This window comes from Mizuhopecten yessoensis, unplaced genomic scaffold (genome assembly GCF_002113885.1).
Source record: "Mizuhopecten yessoensis strain PY_sf001 unplaced genomic scaffold, ASM211388v2 scaffold7635, whole genome shotgun sequence".
NCBI classification, from domain to species: domain Eukaryota; kingdom Metazoa; phylum Mollusca; class Bivalvia; order Pectinida; family Pectinidae; genus Mizuhopecten; species Mizuhopecten yessoensis.
In genome coordinates, this window is record NW_018407146.1 from 767,841 (window position 1) to 784,605 (window position 16,765).

General features: G+C 38.1%; 1 protein-coding gene across 1 annotated transcript in view; it reads right to left on the minus strand.

The window, feature by feature from the left end:
• Positions 1 to 16,765, minus strand: part of LOC110454020 (integrin alpha-3-like) — a 58,155-nt gene that overhangs the window by 19,856 nt on the left and 21,534 nt on the right. Inside the window, exons 8-13 of the mRNA XM_021503328.1 lie at positions 12,106 to 12,168; positions 10,728 to 10,868; positions 9,603 to 9,711; positions 4,690 to 4,875; positions 3,163 to 3,369; positions 1,247 to 1,419 (exon numbers count right to left, since the gene is read on the minus strand). Coding sequence (XP_021359003.1) covers positions 1,247 to 1,419; positions 3,163 to 3,369; positions 4,690 to 4,875; positions 9,603 to 9,711; positions 10,728 to 10,868; positions 12,106 to 12,168 — 879 coding nt within the window. The remainder of the gene's footprint in view (positions 1 to 1,246; positions 1,420 to 3,162; positions 3,370 to 4,689; positions 4,876 to 9,602; positions 9,712 to 10,727; positions 10,869 to 12,105; positions 12,169 to 16,765) is intronic.

Genomic DNA, 16,765 nt, shown 5'->3' on the forward strand with positions numbered 1-16,765 from the left:
ACACAATTCATAGAGCTTCTTGTAGGTATCCTGCAGTCAAAAGGGCATACCACCAAATGCAGTGACGGCGATGTAGATACCTTAATCGTATCAGCCGCTCTGGATTTTTCACAGAATAACCAATCAGCGGTGGTTGTCGCATAAAGACACAAATATTTTCATATTGCTGATACACCATTGGAAAACAAACATGGCTGATATATTCATCAGAAAAGAAAGCAAGACAGGCTCACAGAAGAAAGGTGCCGAGGTGTATAGCATTCGTGAAGCCCATGAAGTCATAGACACAGTTGTGCGACAAAATATGTTGTTCATTCATGCCTGGAGCGGATGTGATACTACATCATCTACTTTTGGACAAGGAAAGACACACATATAGAAAGTGTTTCCAAAGTCAGACAGTATCCAACTTCTTCCTCAAGGTTTCACTAATGGGGAAAAAACACCACAACAAATCGGTTCTCTTGGTATCTCAATATTCTGTCAACTCTACGGAGCAAAGGATGATGAGTCTTTGACTTCACTGACCACGTTGAGACACATCAGGTATCAGGCAATGGTTGATCGATGTAATCGAATTGAGCCTGAACGGTTTTCAATTAGCGTTGTACGGTATAAATAAACATGTATCCAAATTGTCAAGTGTTTATTTTTACAAAACGTATTTGGGCTAGGCTTATAACATACAGCAGAGGTGCTCCGGTTTTACCCACATATTGGCAGCCATCTTGGATTTTTGTATATGTTGTCCATTCCAGAAACAATGTATTATAAGTCACAGAACAAAATAGTATTTTATGTTTAATACATAAGTCAGTTTGCAGCACTATTATCACACAACAGTCGGAATTACGAGTTTTCCTTCATCGAACCCATATTCTTTTTTTTTTATATTTGGAGAAAAATGACGAAAATTAGACAGAAATTAAAAATGACCTCAAAAATTTTCCCCAGAGGGTATCTTTCAGGACTTTTTTCCTGTGTTAGAAGAGACATTGGTGAGTATAAATCAGAAGAGTTTGATAACATAGTATTTTTTCCCCAGGTTCGACCTATTCCATCGACCGTCACAGGTTACACTAGGCAGTGATTATCTTTTTCAACTGATCAGAGAGCTATCAACGAACATATCGGGGGATACGTTGGACTGGTGACTTTAGTTCTAATTATCTCCAACATATGTAAGCTACAAATGCGACGCAAAACTTTACAATGCAAACACAAATAAAATGAATCATGTGCTTACCTTGAGAAAAAATGTTTGAAGTTCGCTGCAAGTTTGTGAGTTTTTTGACAGAACAAAACTTCCTGATAATGACGTCATTTCCGTTAAAGTGGCGTTCTTCAAAGATTCGATAAAAACAGCTCGATTTGTTCTCCGACCACGTGTAACGTCCACGTCAAGTGTATACCTCAAATCTGTTAGCCGAAAACATCAAAGTATACAAGCTTGTTGAATATTTGAGAATTAAATGCGATGAAATTTATACAGAAAATGGATGTCTCTCTATAAATAAAACATTCGTTGTTTATTTTCAAAGGTGCCTATTTATTATTTTCAAAGGTGGCTATTTGAATGCTGTTATCGGTTGATAGAAAAATATTGAAAATGTATATCTACTTGATTGCGAATCAACGAATGATTTTCAAGGAAAACTTGTACATTGTTTGCATTTGGAAAGTTTCTGAATATCGGTTTATCTGATAGAAGGTTTAAAGCACGTTTAAGACAGTGTTTGCTGTTAGGATTCAATCATCATGTATTTTTTTCATTTCAGTTTAAGGTAATAATTATATTACAATCCCTCGTGTGTTGGTCTTCCCAGTAGAATAACCTCTCACACGTATAGTTAGAAAAGTCCTACAGCATTTCCCACAAATAAATAACGTCACCACCAGGTGTGGATCTTGTAAGCTGAAGTTTATTATGACACTATTATGAATCTTATCTATGTAACAACAAATATGAAACAAGTGTATAACCTTACAAACTTGTTACATCTCTGTAACCAGGATAGAAGCCTGCCTGAGGTGTTAACAAGGAGGTAGCCGTGAACAATTCCCCAGGCCTGTATCTGTTGGGTGCGATAATTTAATCCCATCAAATGTTTATACATGCAGCTCCATCAACAAATTATTTTTCTTTGCTCTTAATAATATGTATATATGTCTTTTCGGTATCAAAATAAAAGGTTAAGAATTTAAACTATTAGATTCAATAATAATAAAAATGAGTATTAGTGGTTGTTTCACTTAATTTGATTATTTATTTGATAATATCAACTTGTTTATATGTGTTTGTATATGTTCTAATGTCTATGTCTATGCTTGTACCACTGTTTGTTACTATGTTTGGAAAGACTTAAATAGGCTATGCCTGCTGCCAAATCCATTTGTCCTCTGACAATAAAATTTATTGAAATTGTAACAATCCCCATGGCCGTCTTTGTGCAAGGCGAGTATGCCTACCACTGCACCGCACTACCACCCTGATATACCATCCGCGATACACCTGGGGTTATGCTCACATACGCTCTCTGTACCTTTGAAATATGGCATAGCAAAATCAAAGGCTCATTGTGAGCCACCTTGTGGAAAGACACGAGGACTGGCGTGATCTTTTGACAACATAAAACGAATATCGCGGTCGCGTAACGGTACAATTGACTAGCTTTGAAGTCGAGTGTAGCTCCTCTGTAAATGTCAAAGGACAGGTATTGGCCAAGCGATTTATCAGTTTTTTTTCCGAAGACAAATCAAATAGTTAGCTACGTGCATTCATTTTTTCTTTGACATATTCAAGGGGTATAGAGAGCTAAGTGAGCGTTAGCCCTGGAGTATCGATAATTCTAAGAAATATGAGTAAGATCAACTGCCATTTACTACACCCGACTCAAAATTAAGACTGTATTTACACATGTATTGTATGCAAATTTTATGTGTTGTATCAAATGGTCAGATGGTAATTTGTGATTGGTATTAGAAAGTTAAGAATGTAAGTACTGTGGTACAGTGTGAAACGCTGATATATGAAATATTTGTAATATTTATCTTTACGTAATCACTTTTCAACGTTACCTTAATGTGTTGTTTAGCTATGATAGAGCGCCGTCTAACAAGATAAGTAAATATTAAAATGCAATTGGCGAACTTTGTACTGACCTATTTCATCGGGGACCGGCTTTCCAATAACTTGATACGAAAAACAAAACCTCACTCTTGCACACGGGTAAGGTAACCCATAATTTGTACATTTCCGACCAGGATCTATTTTCTTCGGTGCAACGATAAAAACCACAGCCAAATTCAGCATAGGACGTGTGCGTAGTAATACAGCTTGATTAGAAATGTGAGCTCCCACAACAATATCTGAAATAAACAATTGTAACAAAAACTACTACAATAGAAAACGCATCACGTAGTCAAAACAGGGTTATTTCGATAGCTAAAAACAAAGAAACTAGAGGACGTCAAAAGATATCGAAATGCGTAATAAAATCGCACTCAAACACGGAGAAAAAAATAAGGTGCTGCAGAATCCCAACCACATATATTGCCTCCGTCGTAGCACCTGTCGAGATAAGGAAATTATGTTATGTAAGACACCCCGGGGCGTAGATTGAAGAATGTCAATTACGATTTGTTGAAATATACCAAAAGGAAAACAGTATTTGATAGCTGTAAAGTCCTGTGGTGGACATGGAGGTGATATATGTGTTTGAATACAAGAAGAATATAATGTTTATGACAATTGAACCTGATAATGTAGTTGTTCGTAACCAGTGTCCTTTGACGTAGCAAACTTGATCTGATCTGTCCGTGCAGTAACATGTGTAATATACAATACAATATCACTTGTTCATTGATGAAAGACACTAAGGCCTAACTAATGGGATGACCAAGCTGGTTTGTCCATATTTTACCCAAGTGCACTTCCAACTGAGTCAAATACAAACGATGTTAATAGTTGTATTCAGTCACTGCAACGTAAGAAGGATAACTCCAATAATTTCTTTCTATATGTACACAGATTGTTTTACACTTATCGTATCCCGTATGTGTTTGGCCTCAAATGTAATCCCTTACTAGTTAACCACTACATGAGTTAGCCATGAGGCTTAGTAAAATAAAAGTGAACATATATATCACACTGACACTAAACAAAAAAAAAAACCAATCAGAACAATCAAAAAATCGATTTGGCTTTTTCGCAGAAAGATGATGAAATGAAATGATAAATATGAAAGCATTAAAATGCCTTTTTCCTGTATTCAGTAAACGCAATCATCAAGTTATTTATCATGAACATTAAAGGGACTATTGCCGTATATTTCATACCCAGGACGAGCAGTGCTATTCTTACGAGAGATAATATGTGTGCATTAGAATCGGTACGTTAAATGAGAATCAGATTATTTTACGCAACTATTAAATTTGTTGACAGACACTTTTAATTACTGTTATTAGGAGAAAATGTAAATTTTGTGGCATATTTTATGGAAATGGAACTTTAATGATATGTTTAACAGTGATTTTTACCATTATAGTTATAGACATTGTGCACTTCTGCGAAGCCTACACATACCGTAGTGTTGTCAACATCAAATTTCCGAAATGTTATTCACTATAAATCTCCTTTTACTTAAGGGTAGTACATGTAACGAATTAAAAATAATGAACAGAACTAACCGTTAAATCCATTTTTGTCTATGTCATGAGGCCGGGAGAAAGCGCCACCAAATCCCCTGAGGCCTGGGTCAAGTGTGTGGGCGTGAACGGTCTGTACTGGTACGGGCCACACCCCGTCCCGAGTCCCCAGGTACACGTAAACAGCTCCTCGGGAGTCAGCCTCGTAAGGCGCCCCAACCGCTACGTCTGTCAACAAAACGGAGGAGGGAGATAACAAATGCCGTCAAGGATATGTTAGAAAGATACTATGGTCTATATACCATACCATTTAGGTCACGCTTCGCCACTCTTACCCACATATACACAAGACAACACTATACCATACCATTTAGGTGACGCTTCGCCACTCTTACACACATATATATAAGACAACAATATACCATACCATTTAGGTGACGCTTCGCCACTCTTACCCACATATACATAAGACAACAATATACCAAACCATTAAGGTGACGCTTCGCCACTCTTACCCACATATACATAAGACAACAATGTACCATACCATTTAGGTGACGATTCGCCACTCTCTTACCCACATATACATAAGACAACACTATACCATACCATTTAGGTGACGCTTCGCCACTCTTACCCACATATACCTAGGACAACAATATACCATACCATTAAGGTGACGCTTTGCCACTTTTTACCAACATATACCTAAGACACCAATATACCATACAATTTAGGTGACGATTCGCCACTCTTACCCATATATATTCAAGACAACAATATACCATACCATTTAGGTGACGCTTCGCCACTCTGACCCACATATACCTAAGACAACAATATACCATACCATTTAGGTGACGCTTCGCCACTCTTACCCACATATACCTAAGACAACAATATACCATACCATTAAGGTGACGCTTTGCCACTTTTTACCAACATATACCTAAGACACCAATATACCATACAATTTAGGTGACGATTCGCCACTCTTACCCATATATATTCAAGACACCAATATACCATACCATTTAGGTGACGATTCGCCACTCTTACCAACATATACCTTATTATGAAAAGTTCTTTTTACTCAACCAATAATATTTTCTATGTGACGTTTCGATGACTAGTACGATATGTAAACTATCACCTTCATCAGGCAAATGACCAGTGAAGCGTATGCACACAAAGGTGTAAAATGTTTTCGAGTTGTCCACAAAATCGATGTCGATGTACGCTTTGTTTAATACTTGGTCATAGATATGCGAGAATCTTTGAGCCCCCTAGTCTCGATTTAGAACCGGCCCACTGCGGCTTATCAAGATGGCTTCCTTTATCTGCCGCTTGAACAGATTACTCTCTCTTTCCAAAACTTTGGAGTTATCCCAGTCAAACACATGATTTTTCTGTATGGCATGATCTGTGATTGCAGATTTATTTATCTGTGTGACATGGTCTGTGATTGCCGATTTATTTATCTGTGTGACAGGGTCTGTGATGGCCGATTTATTTATCTGTGTGACATGCTCTGTGATGGCCGATTTATTTATCTGTGTGACATGCTCTGTGATGGCCGATTTATTTATCTGTGTGACATGGTCTGCTATGGTGGTCTGTGATGGCCGATTTATTTATCTGTGTGACATGGTCTTTGATGGCCGATTTATTTATCTGTGTGACATGGTCTGTGTGACATGGTCTGTGTGACATGATCTGTGATTGCCGATTTATTTATCTGTGTGACAGGGTCTGTGATGGCCGATTTATTTATCTGTGTGATATGGTCTGTGATGGCCGATTTATTAATCTGTGTGACATGGTCTGTGATGGCCGATTTATTTATCTGTTTGGCATGGTCTTTGTGATATGGTCTGTGATTGCCAATTTATTTATCTGTGTGACATGGTCTGTGACATGGTCTGTGATTGCCGATTTATTTATCTGTGTGACATGGTCTGTGATGGCCAATTTATTTATGTGTGTGTGATGGCCGATTTATTTATCTGTGTGACATGGTCTGTGACATGGTCTGTGATTGCCGATTTATTTATCTGTGGGACATGGTCTGTGATGGCCGATTTATTTATGTGTGTGACATGGTCTGTGATGTGACATGGTCTGTGATGGCCGATTTATTAATCTGTGTGACATGGACTGTGATGGCCGATTTATTTATCTGTGTGACACGGTCTGTGTGACATGGTCTGTGACATGGTCTGTGATGGCCGATTTATTAATCTGTGTGACATGGTCTGTGTGACATGGTCTGTGACATGGTCTGTGACATGGTCTGTGATGGCCGATTTATTTATCTGTGTGACATGGTCTGTGATGGCCAATTTATTTATCTGTGTGACATGATCTGTGACATGGTCTGTGATGGCCGATTTATTTATCTGTGTGACATGGTCTGTGATGGCCGATTTATTTATGTGTGTGACATGGTCTGTGATGGCCGATTTATTTATGTGTGTGACATGGTCTGTGATGGCCGATTTATTAATCTGTGTGACATGGTCTGTGATGGCCGAATTATTTATCTGTGTGACATGGTCTGTGTGACATGGTCTGTTATGGCCGATTTATTTATCTGTGTGACATGGGCTGTGTGACATGGTCTGTGATGGCCGATTTGTTTATCTGTGTGACATGGTCTGTGACATGTTCTGTGACATGGGCTGTGATTGCCGATTTATTTATCTGTGTGACATGGTCTGTGATGGCCGAGTTATTTATCTGTGTGACATGGTCTGTGTGACATGGTCTGTGATGGCCGATTTATTTATCTGTGTGACATGGTCTGTGATGGCCGATTTATTTATCTGTGTGACATGGTCTGTGACTTGGTCTGTGATGGCCGATTTATTTATCTGTGTGACATGATTTGTGACATGGTCTGTGATGGCCGCCGATTTATTTAGTGTGACATGGTCTGTGTGACATGGTCTGTGACTTGGTCTGTGATGGCCCATTTATTTATCTGTGTGACATGATCTGTGATGTCCGATTTATTTATCTGTGTGACATGGTCTGTGTGACATGGTCTGTGTGACATGATCTGTGATTGCCGATTTATTTATCTGTGTGACATGGTCTGTGATGGCCGATTTATTTATCTGTGTGACATGGTCTGTGAGACATGGTCTGTGTGACATGATCTGTGATTGCGGATTTATTTATCTGTGTGACATGGTCTGTGAGACATGGTCTGTGTGACATGATCTGTGATTGCGGATTTATTTATCTGTGTGACATGGTCTGTGACATGGTCTGTGATGACCGATTTAGTTATCTGTGTGACATGGTCTGTGATTGCCGATTTATTTATCTGTGTGACATGGTCTGTGATGGCCGATTTATTTATCTGTGTGACATGGTCTGCGATGGCCAATTTATTTATCTGTGTGACATGGTCTGTGACATGGTCTGTGATTGCCGATTTATTTATCTGTGAGACATGGTCTGTGATTGCCGATTTATTTATGTGTGTGACATGGTCTGTGATGGCCGATTTATTTATCTGTGTGACATGGTCTGTGACATGTTCTGTGATGACCGATTTATCTATCTGTGTGACATGGTCTGTGATTGCCGATTTATTTATCTGTGTGACATGGTCTGTGATGGCCAATTTATTTATGTGTGTGACATGGTCTGTGATGGCCAATTTATTTATCTGTGTGACATGGTCTGTGTGACATGGTCTGTGATTGCCGATTTATTTATCTGTGAGACATGGTCTGTGATTGCCGATTTATTGATCTGTGTGACATGATCTGTGATGGCTGATTTTTTTTCCTGGTACTGTGACTGCTTCCCTTCTGATCTGGTGAATTTCCTACCTTCTTGGGGTTTTGTATCTTTCCGGTGTTCATCAAGGCGGACCCCAGAATGTCTTCCAGTCTTTTTGTATACGCATTCTGCGACGTTTTCTTTAGGTGTTTTATCCTTAGTGTGTACTAGGATATTGCAAAGCGTCTTGTGGGGCTTTATGGCTGTTGCTATGACATGACCGCGATTTATCCTCTGAATGGTTTCGGATATACCCTTTATATACGGGATGACCACTTGACCTTTGGTTTTGTTCTTATCCTTGATTGGCCTTTTCTTGTTCTTCTTTACTTTGACACTGTTTTGTACCCATTCCGGATATGCACCTGTTCGCATTGCCCTGGCAATTGAGTCATTTCGGTACATATATAACAACTATTGTACATACGCTTACAGCGTAGCCGAAATCGACATCGTTTTTGTGGACAACATTTTACACCTTTGTGTCCATACGCTTCACTGGTCATATGTGTACATGTACATGACATGTCATGACGGTGTACATATCGTACTAGTCATCGACACGTCACATAGAAAACATGTCTTTGGTTGTGTAAAAAGAACTTTCCATAATATATACCTACGAGGCTGCGATGAACGATTCCTGTCCCACTGCAGACACACACTAGAGTAATCCACGGTAGTTTTGATACAAACAGTAACCTGTCCATTAATTTTATTTCAAATACAACTGAAGTCTGCTAGGACATGGAAATGCTGCTTATCAGGTAGCTTATTTGATTAGAGCGACCGTTTTGTGATCGGAGTCCCAGGGACCCCAATCCGGCGTTGCCCTGTAGCGTATAAAGTAGGCTCAGAACAATGTTTGATGATATCACTTTTCTTAATTCCATTTTTATTGTTTCTTTACAAAAGTTAAGCAAAGTATAGCTTTCTTTTATGAAATAACTTATTAAAGATAAAATCAAGGTAAGCAAGTTTCCAATTCATGTTTACATTTTTGGCAGTGGTACGAGGTTCCTTAACCAATTTGCTTATCCACTGAAGAAACTCGTGAGCGTAGATAACAAGCATCGACCAGTGCTGTCGCTGTCAATGTATGAAGCGTTTATAAAGCGTATACAATATTAACCATGTAGTTTTGGTTGATAATGCGTTACCATGGAAACCGTCGTTGTTTATGTCCCCAAGGTTAATTATGGTTGAACCAAATCCAGCATTTCTGGAGGACGATCCGGTTAGTTCTGTGTCAGACTTTTGAAATCCCATCTAGAAAAAACAAAAACAATTATAAACCGAACATGTAAAATGTCATTACACGATCATTTTTTGGCATGAGCTGACGTCATTAGATAAGTATTTTTGACCTTAATAAAAATTACTCGGAAATAGCAATGACAAAAACAATAAAGAATCCGTCAATCGTGTATCATGATGAGTGAAAATCCAAGGATCACATACACACACAGCATCTGAGAAAATAAGGTTCTATTCAACATTGCATTTTTATTCGTTTAGCAATATTCCATGCTAAATAAGGTGAAAATGAAATCACTCGAAATGAAGAATTTAAAATAAAGATTTGCCAATATTTCTCCTTTTGGATAGGTCCTTCATTCTAGTGAGGGTCCATCCTTTATTAATAAAACGTTGAGTTCCATGGCTACTAATTGATGTATTCCAAGTAAGTTTACAATCCCTTCATTTACACGAAGAATCGAATCGTTTTTGGCTTCTCCTCCTCTCCGCCCCCAGGGAAGTCAAACGTCTTATTTACATTCATTTGGAACCTAGATTAATGCTTGTTAAACACAGTCGAAATCCTTTTTCTGACTCGTAAAAGTTTCAAAAGGAAAGTTAATTTGATCGATGCTTATCAACGTCCATTTAAATTGACATGTCAGTAAAACATCATAACATGGTCCGCATACTATTGCACATGTTTGTGGCAACTAGCGCCAGAAAAAGTAAAATCAAGTATGCTAGGGAAAGAAACGTTAATGGTCGCACGTGCTGTTAGGTAGACAGCAGGTCCTATTGACTGTCCCAAACAGAATATAATAGTAGGGGAAAGATGGTAGTTAGCAAGTAGGCCCATTTGTCACATTATACGAATATACAACACTTAACGATGGTCTAATTTCATTCCTCGACTGTTCAAAGGATGATTAAACTAAGACAATGGTCAGAAAAGGTGTTTTACTTTCTCAATAACATGAAACACAAGCGATCGTAGTTGGATCACGTTCTGAATATGTTTTTTTACCGCCTTAATAATAACTTACCAGTCCCCTGGAGACGTATATAAAGACACGCCCTTCCTGACTACCGTTCGTTGAGTACCAAGGAGCACCAACTAATATATCGTCCCATCGGTCCGAGCTTAACTTCATCGTACACAGGGCTGACCCGAAGTAGCTTCCCATCTGTAGTGAAACCAAAAACAGTACATGGCTTTGTTTCCTTTTGTCTGTATGGAGCATTGAGCCAATCAAAATATGTGATTTGGAAAAAAAGTTGATTGTAAAGGAAATAAAAGGCTAATTGATATTACTAACGGAGATTTTTTTATGAAATAAAAGATATATAGATTAAAGTTAAGTTAAGTTAAAGTTAGTTTCCAATACAGGAGCCGATAGAGCTCCTCTACACTGGACTCAAAAATTAAATAACTGTATTAGATAAATTTAAAATTCCTTGTTCATGTAGTATGTTGATTAAATTTTACTGAAAATCTGAAAAAATATAGAAAACTTATTAAAATTTGATTTGTTTGTTATAAAATCCCTGTTTTAGGTTGTAAGTGTTGTCGTTTGACATTATGTAGCGTCCATTGTTTACGGTTCAGGAGTGTATATACGATGGATGTGGTCAATACAGTTGTTTTCCTTTAACGAAAACATACCTTCGATATCACAAAAAAACGGCAGTCTATTAAAGGACTTGGAAAGATCTTTTTGGTCTTTTTGTCTAATGTAGAATACTATGCATTCATTGTCATATATTGTATTAACAGTGGAAGGAGTGTGGGTTATTGAAGCGCCTTACATTAGTACATCATAATGGTACGTGATACTAAACTAAAAATTCCCAAACTTTGGCAGCCCCAAACAATATAATACTAATATATGTATCAAGATATATATTGAATATATCTCATGGTAATAAGAATAGAGCAGAAAGGCGCTATCACAAAGCCGTACCTAACTAATCCCATACGTACCTGACTAATCCCATACGTACCTGACTAAACCCATACGTACCTGACTAATCCAATACGTACCTGACTAATCCCATACGTACATAACTAATCCCATACGTACCTGACTAATCCCATACGTACCTAACTAATTCCATACGTACCTAACTAATCTCATACGTACCTGACTAATCCCATACGTACCTGACTAATCCCATACGTACCTAACTAATCCCATACGTACCTAAATAATCACATACGTACCTAACTAATCCCATACGTACCTGACTAATCCCATACGTACCTGACCAATCCCATACGTACCTAACTAATTCCATACGTACCTAACTAATCTCATACATACCTGACAAATCCCATACGTACCTGACTAATCCCATACGTACCTGACTTCTCCCATACGTACCTAACTAATCCCATACGTACCTAACTAATCCCATACGTACCTGACTTCCAGTTATTGTTATCTGTGGACTGTCTTTTGGGTTTGCCAAATCAAAGATGAAAACCTGGAAATTTAATAGGACATGGATAATTCAGCATTGTTATATCTTTTTCAATTTTTGATACTAAGCTCTTCGACTACTGCAAATAATTTATTTTGCCTAAAACGACCAATTCGTCTAGAGGGTTTGAAATTTTAAACGAATACTTACTGATAAATATCCGTCACTTTACTGTATTTGAATAAATATTTACAATAAATTTAAGAAACCCACGATGACTTCTTCATATATGCACGAGGAAAAAATCACAATTATCTATTTTAACTTAATTTAACAACATTTTTATGTTTCATGCGAATAAGTAGGTTCACGTGAACATTCTTTCAATGCCTCAACTTGTATCTGAAACTTGAAAATATATCACAACATCAACTCAGTAGGTCAAAGCAAATCACAGAGCCAACACAATATATACAACAGAGTCAACACAAAAGGTCAAATCATACCACAGAGCCAACACAAAATATACAACAGCATCAACACAAAAGGTCAAATCATACCACAGAGTCAACACAAAAGGTCAAATCATACCACAGAGCAAACACAACATATACAACAGAGTCAACACAAAAGGTCAAATCATACCACAGAGCCAACACAACATATACAACAGCATCAACACAAAAGGTCAAATCATACCACAGAGCCAACACAACATATACAACAGCATCAACACAAAAGGTCAAATCATACCACAGAGCCAACACAACATATACAACAGCAGCAACACAAAAGGTCAAATCATACCACAGAGCCAACACAACATATACAACAGAGTCAACACAAAAGGTCAAATCATACCACAGAGCCAACACAACATATACAACAGCATCAACACAAAAGGTCAAATCATACCACAGAGCCAACACAACATATACAACAGCATCAACACAAAAGGTCAAATCATACCACAGAGCCAACACAACATATACAACAGCAGCAACACAAAAGGTCAAATCATACCACAGAGCCAACACAACATATACAACAGAGTCAACACAAAAGGTCAAATCATACCACAGAGCCAACACAACATATACAACAGCATCAACACAAAAGGTCAAATCATACCACAGAGCCAACACAACATATACAACAGCATCAACACAAAAGGTCAAATCATACCACAGAGCCAACACAACATATACAACAGCATCAACACAAAAGGTCAAATCATACCACAGAGCCAACACAACATATACAACAGCATCAACACAAAAGGTCAAATCATACCACAGAGCCAACACAACATATACAACAGCAGCAACACAAAAGGTCAAATCATACCACAGAGCCAACACAACATATACAACAGAGTCAACACAAAAGGTCAAATCATACCACAGAGCCAACACAACATATACAACAGCATCAACACAAAAGGTCAAATCATACCACAGAGCCAACACAACATATACAACAGCATCAACACAAAAGGTCAAATCATACCACAGAGCCAACACAACATATACAACAGCATCAACACAAAAGGTCAAATCATACCACAGAGCCAACACAACATATACAACAGCATCAACACAAAAGGTCAAATCATACCACAGAGCCAACACAACATATACAACAGCAGCAACACAAAAGGTCAAATCATACCACAGAGCCAACACAACATATACAACAGAGTCAACACAAAAGGTCAAATCATACCACAGAGCCAACACAACATATACAACAGCATCAACACAAAAGGTCAAATCATACCACAGAGCCAACACAACATATACAACAGCATCAACACAAAAGGTCAAATCATACCACAGAGCCAACACAACATATACAACAGCATCAACACAAAAGGTCAAATCATACCACAGAGCCAACACAACATATACAACAGCAGCAACACAAAAGGTCAAATCATACCACAGAGCCAACACAACATATACAACAGAGTCAACACAAAAGGTCAAATCATACCACAGAGCCAACACAACATATACAACAGCATCAACACAAAAGGTCAAATCATACCACAGAGCCAACACAACATATACAACAGCAGCAACACAAAAGGTCAAATCATACCACAGAGCCAACACAACATATACAACAGAGTCAACACAAAAGGTCAAATCATACCACAGAGCCAACACAACATATACAACAGCATCAACACAAAAGGTCAAATCATACCACAGAGCCAACACAACATATACAACAGCATCAACACAAAAGGTCAAATCATACCACAGAGCCAACACAACATATACAACAGCATCAACACAAAAGGTCAAATCATACCACAGAGCCAACACAACATATACAACAGCATCAACACAAAAGGTCAAATCATACCACAGAGCCAACACAACATATACAACAGCATCAACACAAAAGGTCAAATCATACCACAGAGCCAACACAACATATACAACAGCATCAACACAAAAGGTCAAATCATACCACAGAGCCAACACAACATATACAACAGCATCAACACAAAAGGTCAAATCATACCACAGAGCCAACACAACATATACAACAGCATCAACACAAAAGGTCAAATCATACCACAGAGCCAACACAACATATACAACAGCATCAACACAAAAGGTCAAATCATACCACAGAGCCAACACAACATATACAACAGCATCAACACAAAAGGTCAAATCATACCACAGAGCCAACACAACATATACAACAGCATCAACACAAAAGGTCAAATCATACCACAGAGCCAACACAACATATACAACAGCATCAACACAAAAGGTCAAATCATACCACAGAGCCAACACAACATATACAACAGCATCAACACAAAAGGTCAAATCATACCACAGAGCCAACACAACATATACAACAGCATCAACACAAAAGGTCAAATCATACCACAGAGCCAACACAACATATACAACAGCATCAACACAAAAGGTCAAATCATACCACAGAGCCAACACAACATATACAACAGCATCAACACAAAAGGTCAAATCATACCACAGAGCCAACACAACATATACAACAGCATCAACACAAAAGGTCAAATCATACCACAGAGCCAACACAACATATACAACAGCATCAACACAAAAGGTCAAATCATACCACAGAGCCAACACAACATATACAACAGCATCAACACAAAAGGTCAAATCATACCACAGAGCCAACACAACATATACAACAGCATCAACACAAAAGGTCAAATCATACCACAGAGCCAACACAACATATACAACAGCATCAACACAAAAGGTCAAATCATACCACAGAGCCAACACAACATATACAACAGCATCAACACAAAAGGTCAAATCATACCACAGAGCCAACACAACATATACAACAGCATCAACACAAAAGGTCAAATCATACCACAGAGCCAACACAACATATACAACAGCATCAACACAAAAGGTCAAATCATACCACAGAGCCAACACAACATATACAACAGCATCAACACAAAAGGTCAAATCATACCACAGAGCCAACACAACATATACAACAGCATCAACACAAAAGGTCAAATCATACCACAGAGCCAACACAACATATACAACAGCATCAACACAAAAGGTCAAATCATACCACAGAGCCAACACAACATATACAACAGCATCAACACAAAAGGTCAAATCATACCACAGAGCCAACACAACATATACAACAGCATCAACACAAAAGGTCAAATCATACCACAGAGCCAACACAACATATACAACAGCATCAACACAAAAGGTCAAATCATACCACAGAGCCAACACAACATATACAACAGCATCAACACAAAAGGTCAAATCATACCACAGAGCCAACACAACATATACAACAGCATCAACACAAAAGGTCAAATCATACCACAGAGCCAACACAACATATACAACAGCATCAACACAAAAGGTCAAATCATACCACAGAGCCAACACAACATATACAACAGCATCAACACAAAAGGTCAAATCATACCACAGAGCCAACACAACATATACAACAGCATCAACACAAAAGGTCAAATCATACCACAGAGCCAACACAACATATACAACAGCATCAACACAAAAGGTCAAATCATACCACAGAGCCAACACAACATATACAACAGCATCAACACAAAAGGTCAAATCATACCACAGAGCCAACACAACATATACAACAGCATCAACACAAAAGGTCAAATCATACCACAGAGCCAACACAACATATACAACAGCATCAACACAAAAGGTCAAATCATACCACAGAGCCAACACAACATATACAACAGCATCAACACAAAAGGTCAAATCATACCACAGAGCCAACACAACATATACAACAGCATCAACACAAAAGGTCAAATCATACCACAGAGCCAACACAACATATACAACAGCATCAACACAAAAGGTCAAATCATACCACAGAGCCAACACAACATATACAACAGCAGCAACACAAAAGGTCAAATCATACCACAGAGCAAACACAAAATATACAACAGAGTCAACACATAGGTCAAATCATACCACAGCGCCAACACAACATATACAACAGAGTCAACACAAAAGGTCAAATCATACCACAAAGCAAACACAAGATATACAACAGCAGCAACACAATAGGTCAAATCATACCACAGAGCCAACACAACATA